This window comes from Haemaphysalis longicornis, unplaced genomic scaffold (genome assembly GCF_048455015.1).
Source record: "Haemaphysalis longicornis isolate Haplotype H1 unplaced genomic scaffold, Haemaphysalis longicornis Haplotype H1 scaffold_13, whole genome shotgun sequence".
Classification (NCBI taxonomy): Eukaryota; Metazoa; Arthropoda; class Arachnida; order Ixodida; family Ixodidae; genus Haemaphysalis; species Haemaphysalis longicornis.
Genome location: NW_027526233.1, coordinates 86,601,929 through 86,614,718, shown reverse-complemented (window position 1 = coordinate 86,614,718; position 12,790 = coordinate 86,601,929). Strand labels below are relative to the sequence as shown.

The following is a 12,790-nucleotide window of genomic DNA, read 5'->3' as shown; positions in this document are numbered from 1 at the left end:
TGGATAACTTATACCATTCGCTAATAGTTTGGGGGGAAAAAAGAATGCTTAAACAATTCGGTTCTACAACTTGTTTCTTTTATTTTACAGGAGTGATCTGTCCTTAGTGAAACGTAGTCTGGACTCATTAAATAACAACTTTTGTCTATCCCTGTTTCGTTACGAAATATATTGTGAAAAAATTTTAGTCTTGAGTACTCTCCTACGATGCTGAAGCGAACCCCAACCTAGGCTGCGCTTAGCTGTAGATACACTGAATTCAAATTCCTTGAGTAATCTTCAAGAACAAAGCGAGTAGCCAAGTTTTGAACTCTTCCTAGTTTCTCGATATAAGATTTGATACGTGGTCGACGCGTGTAACTGTCGACGTGGTCGACAGTTACACGCGTCGACGTGGTCGACGCGTGTAACTGTCTGAACTAGAGCCGCTTCTTTTTCGCGATTTTCAAGCAACCGATTTCGACACAATGGGAGCCCGGCTTCACACGCGCGCCATGTGTACAGAGATTTTACCAGAGCTTTTTCGGTCGACCAAAGAGTCTACGGGGAAACGCATTAGTTTTCGACAAAACGCCATCGATCCCGTTAGCAAGCTCCCGCTTTAAAAATTCCGCCACTGTACAGCAGCGCCCTCCGTCACACACACATTCAACTGGCCTCTGCTTTGCCCCTCCAGAGCTGTTTTGAGCACCTCCTGGGCAGTCCAACACTGCTCTCGAACACAACTCCTGTGGCCAAACTAAAAAATCCCGGGCCATCTCCACTAACGTGAAACCCGGAGAAGGGCGAAGCATGCAGCGTATAAGTGTAGTCTTGGCGCCTGGGCGTTTTTGCCCACGGAGATGAAACCGTTGGGAGGTACAGGTATGCGGCTTTGCTGCAAGTCACTTGTCCTTGAAGCACGAAGCTCTCTAGCGCGAGGCGCAAACAAGTGTCCCGGTGTTCTAGTACCGTGACTGCATGAGACGACGGTTACGACGACGACGTTAGACGCCGACAGCCCGAGCCCTTAAGGGGCTTTGTCCCCCCAAAAACGGGGCTGCTCTGATGGACATCCCAAAATGGAGAACAGAAGAGACCTCCACTCAACGCAGCTTCTGCCAACGTGGGAACTCGGAAAACAGACGAAAGCGCCCACTTGTCGCCCGATGTTGAAGCGGGCCAGAAACTGCACACGCGCGCCGGGGTTGCTTGCAGTGATGATACCAAGAGGGCTGTTGCCGACACAGGATGTTTCGGCTGGGTGTAACCATACTCCTTCCTCTAAGCACCGCAGTTGCTTTCGACCACGGCGACGTAGGCTCGCGCGTGAAAAACACCTGACGCTCCGGACCCGCGACGGTCGGTCGGTATAAACACCAGAACAGGGCTGAGTCTTTTGAAAAGCCGTCCGTCCTATTCAGCAAACGTAATCACCTGGACATTGACGGAGCCGCTGCTAACAGGTGCCCGAATTCCCGCGAGACGCTGCATGCAGGGGAAGGTCGGATCGATTTGAGAGAGTTCTCGACAGGCCAGCAGGTATGCGGGAAGAAAAAGAAGAAGAAAAGATCCATCTTTCGTGGACGGATCGGCGTCACTGCAGCTGCAGGGGCCACAGACGGCGGAGGGACAGTAGTAATCGTTCTACTCCGAGAATTGAGGGTTATTCCGTTCTCCACAAAGAGAACGATTTCGTTCCAGGAACCAAACACGGCGGCTGTGAGAAGGGGATAAATACGGCGGCCTTGCCGGCTGCTGACAGACCTGAATGCACACAGTGGCAAGGCACAAGGTCGCCTGCCCCATTCACGGCCGCAGCGACAGTTTTTTTTTTTTTTTTTTCCCATTTTTTTTCTTCTCCTATATGAAGTGCGAAAGACGAGAAGCATCGCCTGTACGAAGTTTCAGTGCGCGTTAAAACGAACAGGGCGTTCGAAATTAATAAGAAGAAAAGTAAACGATTACTCGGCCACTCAAGTAAAGCATCTGTTTTAACGCAGAAGCACTGCATGGCCTACTCAAATTAAGAGTTGGCCGGAAGCCCGTCTCGACGGGAAAGCACATGGCAACACGTAAAAATCGACTACGATCCTGAGAGTTCAGAAAAAAAAAAAAAATAATAAAGCCGTTCCACTCGATGTGAAAGCTGTCATAAGTGCAGACCAGTGATTGATGGAGCCCTTCTGCGGCATTTCGAACGCGCCATTTTTCTTTTGCGCGGCCGTTTTTTTTTTTTTTTTTCGCTTACTACCATAAAAACCAACCCAACGAGCGTTCCTAACTAAATGAACGCGGGGGCTGCCGGCTATATACACAGATTTTGCCTGAAATGTACGCGCAGGTTTTTTTTTTTTTTTTTGCTAAACAACGGGGAGATGTGTGACAAGCGCCAGCGGTTCGCGAGGTTCGAACGGTTATGAATATTTAAACCACGTGGTTTTCGAAGCCTCAGCGCGACTCCCTGACGACGGGACACCAGGCTCTACTTGGGTCCCTTATCTCGCTGCGCCGCCTGATTCCGGCAGTCGCTTCGCATAGACCGTTGACGGGCTACGACGACAAGGCGAGCCCGTAAAGTGCTCTGCGATCGTAACGCATTTTTAAGTGTTGCCGACCGGCCCATTCCTCCTTGCGTATGAGCGCACGACAGGAGGGGTGGTGTTTTAGTGACAGCAACTAATCAAGCTGTATTTCTGGCGAACGGTCACCGGGCACCTAAAACCACTGCTCGCGTGACCGCTCCCACCACGTGACCACTCGCGAGAAGAAAATAGCAAGAAATCTTGTCTCTCGAGTAACTTCTTGGGGACAACCGTACAATAGCTACTCATAACGATCAAGATGAGCGGCACCCAAGTCTTTCTTACCTAAGGTGGTTGGCCAACCGCGGTTTTAAAGCGAAGGTACAATCCGCAACCGCTATTTCGCTGTCGTTCCGGCTCCTTCACGACGTTCGCCGAAACGGCCGTAAAAAAAAAATCAGATTTCCTAACAGGAGAGAACGACTTCGCGCTGCGGTAACATAACCCTGCCAAGCTTTTTTTTTTTTTTTTTGACGATCCCTAACACCTGAGAAGGATACCTTGAAATTTCAAAGCGATTACACATTCGTACTCGTCACGACCATACACGATGCGTCGCAATCACTTCGCTCAGTACCTGCCGTTCTTGCAGCTGGAGGAGGAGCGAGACGCACAAGCCCGGGAGCATTTCTTTTTAGGATCACGACGCCAGCGACGTCCAATTAGTGTCCGCACGCCTTCCAGCCACTCTTACAGCCCGCGTTTCGAGAATTAAAATGTGGCGCAGGAAGCAACAGGTGGCACTTGAAAGGCGGCACGCTACAGCTGAGACCTCCGGGGTTAATATAAACCGCCTGGAATTCTTTGATGCGGGACAAAGTATTACGCGCGACTACACAGTACGTACAGAGGAGCTGGGTATGCAAGGCCACTCGAAACAATGAACGCGCGATGTCGACGGACCGTTTTATACGGCGAGTACAAAAGCCCCGTTGTAATAAAAAAATCGAAAGTGGCTTAGCTCGACTATTCCAGGATAAATGAGCGTGAGATAAGGTTCAGCTGGATATTATTAGCTTTCTTGGTTGCCTGGGATTAGCTGATTACGCTTACTGCTGCTAAAACGATTTCGAATCCAATCCAATTCAATCCAGTCCAGTCACTGCTCCTCGCGCATGCGCCGCACGGCTCTCCAGGAGCCACGCGAAACTTGGATTATCGAGACTTGGATTATCCAATCCAATCCAAGTAAATCCAATCTGCAAATTCGATCCAATGCTCCTCGCGCTTGCGTAGCACGGCCCGTCAAGGTCCAAGCGAAACTGGTCAACCTCGGCCACTGTAGCTTACGCTACGAAGCACACGGCCACTGATAACGGTAATCACCGATCAAAGAAAAATCCAGCACACCTTCGTCCCAATCAATTCCTCGGTTTCAGGAAGCTCCGTTGAAAGAGGTGTGACTTTCGTTTTCCGCACTCCCGTGGGGTTCACGAAAAACTCGTCACGAATGACGGCAATGATTATAAGCTCGCCATGCCGCCGGTCACGTTACAGCGAGAACGCCTGTCACGCGCGGCTACTGCTTTTGGCGCTGTTTGCATAAACAGAAGCAGTTAACACAAACTCTTCGAGCGAATAGTTCTGAGAGTAACCGGATAAAGGATTCAATAGAATCCCAGTAACAACGTTAATAGCAATAATATTAATGTGTCTTGGAGGGAGGGGGGCTCTTACACATAGTCTGGCGAGAATGCGAAACCCAGCATCGTAAAGGCCAGAGCACTTCGTGGAACATCAGCTTTCGCATGCGTAAAGCGTTACTGCTGTCCGCGTCCCGGCAGCACTTATTTTTCCTCCTTTATTATCCGTGGAATAATGACGACGTCTACCCACGGTGCCACAATAAAGGCAACGACAGCGTAAGCTGAAAGTCCTATTACGCACTAACGCTAACTCAGCACGGCGAAGAGCGGACGGATGACTTGCGAACGTACACGCTGCCTTCATTTAATGCGAAAGTTTCAATGAGCCAGGGAGCGGGAAAAAGTGGGCGTCTGCTAATGCAAAACAGCTCAGAAGTCTCCCAAGAGGCTGCGACGGCTATCACATTCCCGTGCGGGCGGATTGGCCAACGGTTTCCACGGGGCCCAAAGCCCTTCCTGACATTAGGTATAACGATATGCTCCGACGACGTTAGCTGGAATCCGCAGCTCGACGTATAACGACGTCACTTAAGCCAACTGCATTAATGTATTGGCCTACCCATTACCCTCGTGACCTTCAGTTTTGCGCCAGAAGCGGACACCTGCGGCCTCGCCCAGCGGCCTAACAGTCGCCAACGATCACGTCGCATTGAGTAGCAGGGCGCACCGTACCGCCCTGGAGTTTGAAGCATCTGCATCGTCAGCGGCCGCAACCAAGCCAGTGCATACTTCAAAACATTCCTCTCAGCGCAAAACTCCAAGTAGCACTAAGCGGCATTTATACGTAAACATTAAAACGGGTGGTGACACGAAAATAGCGTCTTCGGTTTTTTTTGTTTTCTATTATCCGATGAGCAAGAGCACCCAGCGAGGACCTCGGTTTTCCGGACTAAAGAAGACCCCCCACAGGGCAGGTGCCCCTAACATCACACCTAAAGCTCGTCTTAAATAAAGTTTATTCCATCCATCCATCCACCCATCCGTTGTGTCCGCGCGGCCCCATAAAATTCAACGCACGAAGTACGAGTGCTCAATGTGTGGCCGATTATGCATTACATTAGCGTCATTTGTGACATCATTTTCGGTTTCAGCCGCCGACAGCCCGGTAGCGGAAGGATCTAGTAGAGCCAGTAGCTTATTTAGTGGCTCTAGGATCTAGGACAACCCTTTCCGTACCAGCAACCTTCCCCCCTTTTCACTGGCCTCGAAAGCGCCAAAGACAACCTGCCACGGAACCTGCCTTCCAACAAATCCGGAGGGCGCATTGCGGGAAAGACAACTTTATGGCAAGCGATGAGCAGGAAACGACTGTTGTAACCCGTTTCCTCAAAATCCCCCCCCCCCCCCCCCCCCAAAAAAAAACGATTCAATGAAAACCGATCGCAATACGACTCTACTATTACGACTAGTCTCGTTTACTTGTCAAAATTAGTTCACGGTGATCCCGTCCGCGGCTGTCAATAGAGAGTTTTAGCTGACCGTTTTTCACGGTCCGCTCCGCTTCGATAGCAAGCGGGAGCGCCATTGCGCATGCGTGGCGCGCTTGGCCGCGAACGGCATTGGCTCCGGTCGCGCTGACCGTGCCGCCGATAGCGGAGCGGACCGTCGAAAACGGTTAGCTAAAACTCTCTATTAATGGGCCTCTATACGAGAGCACGGTCACGGAAAACGGCTGAAACCATGGGGCGTCGGCAGGGGAGTGGAAAAAGGGCACCCCTCCCCGAACATATGCCACTCCCCCGCGATGCAACGGGTTTAGAAGACCCCTCCCCCTGCCACCCCCCCCCCCCTCAAAAAAAAAAAAAAAAAAGAATCCTGCCACCACGCATGGCTGTAGCACATTCTCTGTTGAAAGTTTCCCCACAAAAGTTACGTGACAATTGAAAGCTACGACGACTTTATGATTACTCTTTTTTTATGCTTCTCCAAACCAAATCATCTTTATTTTCCAGCATCGAAATGACTCTAAAGGGAACACAGACAATAAGCCATTCAGGTTTGACCAGGACTGAGCCTTTTAACAGGGCATACTGTCAATACATTCACGCATATTGACAGTTAAAAAAAAAAACAATTTCATCCTTCATCATTGAAACTGAGTCACCCATTGAAATAATCTGGGTTTCTTGCATGACCTCGACTAGTAAAATCTTAATTGGTGTTTCCTACCGTCCTCCCGATGCTTCCCATTCCTTTATTGATGACTCGTTTCACAGTATTAACCTCGCTTTGCACAAATATCGGGGGCATGAAGTTTACCTTCTTGGAGACTTCAATTACCCGCAAATTGATTGGCCTTGGTTGTCATGCACTTGCAGCAGCTCAACCGATTTCTTAAATTTAATTCTGGACTTTAATTTCTCTCGAATTGTAGACCAACCAACCCGGGGATGCAATGTTTTAGATTTAATTTTCACCACTGCACCTGAAACCATAGGCCCGTTAATGTTTCTTGGGTGGATTTAGTGACCACAAACTAATCCAGTTAACCGTTGAAATTACTACTCCAGAAACAGGATTCAGTGATAAAAAATTCACGATTATAGCAGAGGAAATTACGATTGCACAAACTCTGATTTGGATGTCTTTCTTAATCGAGTATTTCTGCCCACATTTAGCGACCGTACTGTGGAATCCAACTGGCTCCTTTATAAGCACAAATTGTGCTCGTTAGTCGATAAATACGTCCTCCTAATTACTATCAGTAACCACAAAACTAACCCATGGTTTAATAAAAATCTTCGAACATTGAGAAATAAAAAGAAAAGATTGTAAAAAAACGCAAAAAAACGAGCCCTGCGCATCCTCATGGAAAAAAATACACCTGAGTTCCTGAAAGAATATAAGCTGGAGTTAGACCGGGACAAAACCAAGTACTTTACACAGGATCTTCCTTCTATTCTGAAAAACAACACTCGAAAATTCTGGCGTACAATTTCCCCTTGTGTTGATGATAATAAAAATCTGCTTGTTTGACAACGGCACTCCCCTTTCTGATGAACAGTGCACATCCTCCTTCAATTCATTTTTCACGTCCATCTTCACCAGACAAGATCATTCCAATGTGCCCATTGTTAGTGACCTTGATTGCCCTTTCATGGAAGAAATTGATATCACCCCTGAAGGAATCGCCTCTCTCATTAATAATCTAACAGTAACCACTTATAGTGGCGTTGATAACATCAACAATAAGATACTAAAAAACACAGTAAACGTCTCAAGTCAAATATTATTCCATATTTTCAAACAGTCTTTAATTTCAGCCCAGCTACCCACAGATTGGAAGATAGCCAAAGTCATTCCCGTATTCAAAGATGGTAATAAAACGTCACATGAGAACTATCGACCCATTTCATTAACATGCATCTGCTGCTACAAGTTACTTGAACACATCATCGCATCGCACATTTTCAGACACCTAGAGAAAAATAAGTACTTTCACAAAAATCAGCATGGCTTCAGAAAAGGCTTGTCCTGTGATACCCAGTTGCTTGAATTTTCCTCGGAGTTGCATTTCAACTTAAATATTAACCAGCAAACCGACTGCATATTCCTCGACTTTTCTAAGGCATTTCACCGTGTTGCTCATTGCCGCCTCATTTCTAAATTATCAGCTCTCCGCATAGACTCGTTAACTTTATCGTGGTTGCGAAACTTCTTGTCGCTTCGCCAACAGTTTACCGTCGTGAATGATTCTTCTTCAACTATGACGTCACCTCAGGGGTACCTCAAGGCAGCATCGTTGGTCCCTTACTGTTTTTAATTTACATTAACGACTTGCCAAATAACATTTCATCATGCGTGCGGCTTTTCGCAGACGACTGTATCATTTATCGTGTCATTAACACTGCCCAAGATCACATTACCTTGCAAAAAGACCTCGACCAAATTAATTCCTGGTGCGCGACTTGGCAAATGATGTTAAACAGAACTAAGGACAAAACTATCTTCTTTTCTCGTAAGCATGTTCACTCTGATTTCACTTACCATGTAAATAACGCAACAATATCACGAGCCACTACCTACAAATATTTAGGTATCAATTTCACTTCTACACTTTCCTGGTCCACTCACGTTACTTCAATCTGCGCAAAAGCATCTAAAACTTTGGGACACCTGCGTCGTAACCTGTGTAACGCGCCATCAGCCATGCGCGAATTGTCCTACTTCACATTCGCCTGCCCACAGCTAGAATTTGCCTCATCTGTATGGTCCCCCCATCAAAGTTAATTAATCTGCTCGAGTCCATCCAAAACAGAGCCGCCCGTTTTATTATTGGAATTATAGTCGCAATTCAGGTATGATTAAAATTGACCTTTCATCACAACCATTACAGATTCGTCGCATGGTCACTCTTTCGTGTTTGTTTCACAAATACGCCCATAGTGATAACCCATCCCCACTCCCCCTCGAAACCCCTTCACGCGTCTCGTCACGTTTACGCAATCAATTCAGCTTCAAGCGTATCTATGGGGAAACACTTGCATTCAATTCATCGGCTCTACCTCGTGCCATATCTCACTGGAATGAACCTCCGGACTCTTATCGCTTATATAACGAACCATGACAGATTTCGTCAACAACTAAATGCGCACTTTCCCTAATACATTTACCTCACATTTGTGCTTCACACATACTCGACAACCATGCTTTCGATCTCTGTTTACACATTCCCTCAATTTTTCCTTTCATTTAGGTGTTTACGAATTTTTGAGGTACCTTTTCATGAGAAATGTATAATGACGTCCTGTTGTTTGTATTTCCCTTTTCCAGTGTGTTGGCTATTTGCTTCATGTTCCTCTTTTTTGTATACCCCCCTTTACCCTATGCTCCACCTGGAGCCTGCAAGGTTTTTATAAATAAATAACTATAGCGACATGTGCTAAACATCAATTGCACAGGTAAAAATTGTTTAGAGCCTTCACGTTTCATACGTGCGCTAAAATGAAAAACACAGATAGTAAAACACAATTTGAGTACCACTTGCTTGTTGTTTCCCGGGAAGTTGTAAGCGTCGTAGTATTTCCGTCTTTGTCAATACAGGGGCTTTAAGCAAATGGACTGCCCCAAGTTTTTCTGCTGGAATAAAATCCTAGTCCTTCGGGGTTTCATTAAGTAATCACCGACCATAGTCACTACGATTAACAAATGATGAGAGGAAAATAAATACGCGCACAATCTCTTGCCACGTGCTGGATGCGCATTTTATACATCTTCGCGGGTGATCCCACCTTCACAAAGTAGAATGGTTCGCAATTATTTACTCGGCTGCGTTTCTCCAGTGCACGTGCTTGTTTGTCCGGTTGTTGATTGATTGACTGATGGGGTGACCAAACAACCGATGCAAGTTTATTACAAGCATCGCCTGTACGATGATACCACGCGTCTCTGCCTGGTCCCGAGGGAAAATTTTTCCGGGCGTACACCGTGAACTTCTCCTCATTAACCTGGAAATGCGACATGATACGCGGGATGAAGACCATAAGATGCAGCTTCCGATGATCTACTAGGTATCGTATCCCACCATCATCATTAGTCACTGAGCCGGTCCACATTGAGGGCAGTTGTGGGCGTGCGTTTTAAATCTTAACGCATACCCCCGTCACTTTCTGCGGTCCTACCGAGTCTTTTTGGAACCACCCTGATGGCGAAAAACGTTTGCAATTTATTTTCCGAGTTCTCCCGCAGGAACTACATGCCTGAGCTCAATGGAGGCGGCTATCTCGAATTCCCAATGCTTCTTCGTCCAGCGCACTTTCCAATCATTTTTGATTACGCGGTGGGAATCGATATGGACGACTCAACACGACGCTGAATACCGCCGATTGCAAAAATGGGTGATGATAAAATTTTTAAACCTTATTGCTGATCATGTTAAATCAAATATGAGCTTTCTTTTCTATTTTTAGTAACATTCCTTCTTTCAAGTACAGTTTTTAATAAGCTCCATTATCAGTCGGTATCGCCTGATCAAGGAGGGTAATGTAGTAAAACGGCGAAGCTAGCCAGACCACCCACCCGACTTGTAGGACCGATAGTTTGAAAGAACGTAATACTATAGTAATGTGAAAAGCTTTCACACTCGCACCACCCGACTTGTAGGACCGATAGTTTGAAAGAACGTAATACTATAGTAATGTGAAAAGCTTTCACACTCGCACCACCCGACTTTGATTGATTGATTCTGGGGTTTAACGCGCCGACGCAACGCAGGCGATGAGGCGCGCCGTAGTGGAGGGCTCCGGATTAATTTTGACCACCTGGGGATCTTTATCGTGCGCCGAAATCTCGTACACACGGGCGTTTTTGCTTTTCGCCTCCATCAGAAAAGCGGGCATCACCCGACTTGTAGGACCGATAGTTTGAAAGAACGTAATACTATAGAAATGTGAAAAGCTTTCACACTCGCATTCCCTATGTCCCATCGAGTGCTGTGCCGCCAAGAATTGTTAACACCGCCTTCGTTTCCCGACATGCCACTCCCGAAGATGATGATGATGAAAACTTTTATTGTGCAGAGCGGAGGGTGTTTGGCCGCTCGCCGGTAGGAAGTCCCCTTTTACCAGACGGGCCCTGGCGACCACGCTCTTCTGGTCTTCAAGGCTCGGGCTGGTCAGCAGGCTTTTGCAATAAAATCCCGTAAAAACGGAAATGCCCTACAACACTGACCCATTCCTTGTTTCCGCCAGAGTTCAGGGTTGTCATCATTAGTAACGAATGTATTCGATAGACTGTTACCAAGCTGTTTCTACTCGCCCTGCCAACAACCACGAGGAAATGAGAAAACGCCAAGAAGAAAACCACCGCAACAGGACGTCCGCCCCACAATCTTACCTCACGGCGAAGTGCTCCATCCTCTTTCAGTTCGAGTACGACGCCAGCGGGCGGCAGTCGCGCTGTTATCGAACGCGAGTGGCTTTTTATCGAACAATCTGTCAACCTAGGCACAAACTACGTCGTGCCGAGAGTGCAAGGTAAACAAAAAACCGATCTCATTTCGCCGAAGTATTAAGTAGCCACCAAGCAGAGATCACATGACGCTCAATTTGCGTTTTCTTTTTTCTTATCTGTTCCACAACGTCGAACAACGTTTGACAGTAGACTTCCTGAAAGAAAATTCGCCTTTCTCAAGAAAGAAAAAAACGATTACCCTTCAAAGACGGTTTTGCCCAACCGGCGCCCCGTCTCGACGCAAATTCGTCGCAGTTTTCGCGACAAAAACAACATGCGACATCTAAGCGGGTCATTATTGACTTCAGTAACACGGTGCCACATCACCTTTACGCGTACTCCGGATTAACAACAACGAAGTTGGACCCGAAAGGGTGAAGGAACCACGACTTCGGAACAAAACGTCCACAATTGCCGGGAAAAGGCCTAGCGCTCCGTCTCGGAGGCTGGCTAGACGTGCGCCCTTAGCGAGTCAGAGGAACAAGATAAAGCAAACGCGCAGCTGACTGACTGGTTGTCCGAGCGCCTCGACAGGTCTTGTCGCCGACGGCCTCGCGGCATACGTTAGAAACGTGCAATTATTTCCCGCGTCCGACCCGACAGGATGAGTCTATTACGAAACCGCCGCGCGGAAAAAGCACGAAAAAAGAAGCAGTCGCTGTTGCTGCGCTATATTCGGGGGATTAGGTCAGGTGCCGATCGCTTCCTACAGCGCAGTCGGACGGCCGGATCAAGTACCGTTTCAACCTTACTTTCAGCAGCAGCCAAGACTCGGCCGGGCCAGGGCAGGGCGACGTCTAGTATCTAGAGCGCAGACGGGCGGTGATCTTTTCCTGGCGCCAGGAGCAGCTTCTGATAGGTAGAAAAAAAGTCGCGATACGCACCTTGTAGACATCGCCATAGGTTCCGCTGCCGACTCGCTGCACGAGCTCGTACTCATCCTGGGGGTTTCGCCGTGAGATATCCGAGGGCGACAGAGATGCCATCATAGGCCGCGGAGGTTGCCGAGCATGGTACCAGCTCTCACGAATCCATTTCTTCGAGAAGCGCCCGCACGAGAAACACGATCACTCGCCCCACGTGAGCAGCGACAACAGCACAATGCGCTTGTTCACTCAACGGCCACTCATCGTCGCGTTTTCACCGACACAAGCGCGCACAAAACCGCACAGATGCACCGCCGCCGCTGCTGCTTCCACACCCGTTGCTGACCAGTGGATTGACTGACGGAATGGATTTCTTTGGGCTTGGCTCTGGGCTTGGCCTGGCTTCCGGTCATGCGCGCCGCTGCCGTCTGCTCCTCGCCGTCGCGGAACGAAAATTGCTGCGTTCTCGGCGCCGCGACGGGAATTTCTTCGGAAGCGTGGACGGGCCCAGACTTGGCTTTGCTCTTTCCGCCAGCGCGCACGCTGTTTCAACCACGTCTCAACCGCGCAGCGACCAACCAAACGTGCTTCGGGAGTCGTCTGGTCACTTTCCTCTTTTCAAAACAAAAACAAAACCCCAACTTTAGCCCAAGCTGTGCTTGTGCTGCCATCTCTTTTCTTGCGAGTGAAGTAGACAATCTGTTTTTGTTCGAACTGTACAAAAGCAGCGCACACCGCCCATGGATTAATGGAGTATGTGTTT

At 48.0% G+C, this 12,790-nt stretch overlaps 1 protein-coding gene across 18 annotated transcripts in view; it reads right to left on the bottom strand.

Annotated features, from left to right (window-relative positions):
* Positions 1-12,645, bottom strand: part of Hppy (MAP4K3-like protein hppy) — a 228,952-nt gene extending 216,307 nt beyond the window's left edge. For 5 of the 18 annotated variants that reach the window (XM_077694892.1, XM_077694893.1, XM_077694896.1 and 2 more), the window contains exon 1: positions 12,046-12,640. In XM_077694892.1, the coding sequence (XP_077551018.1) occupies positions 12,046-12,150 (105 nt within the window). In that variant the 5' untranslated portion in view covers positions 12,151-12,640. Of the gene's footprint in view, positions 1-12,045 lie in introns of all 18 variants that reach the window. The other 13 variants (XM_077694881.1, XM_077694883.1, XM_077694886.1 and 10 more) reach the window with 5 other exon arrangements.
* Between the last annotated feature and the right edge of the window lie 145 nt (positions 12,646-12,790).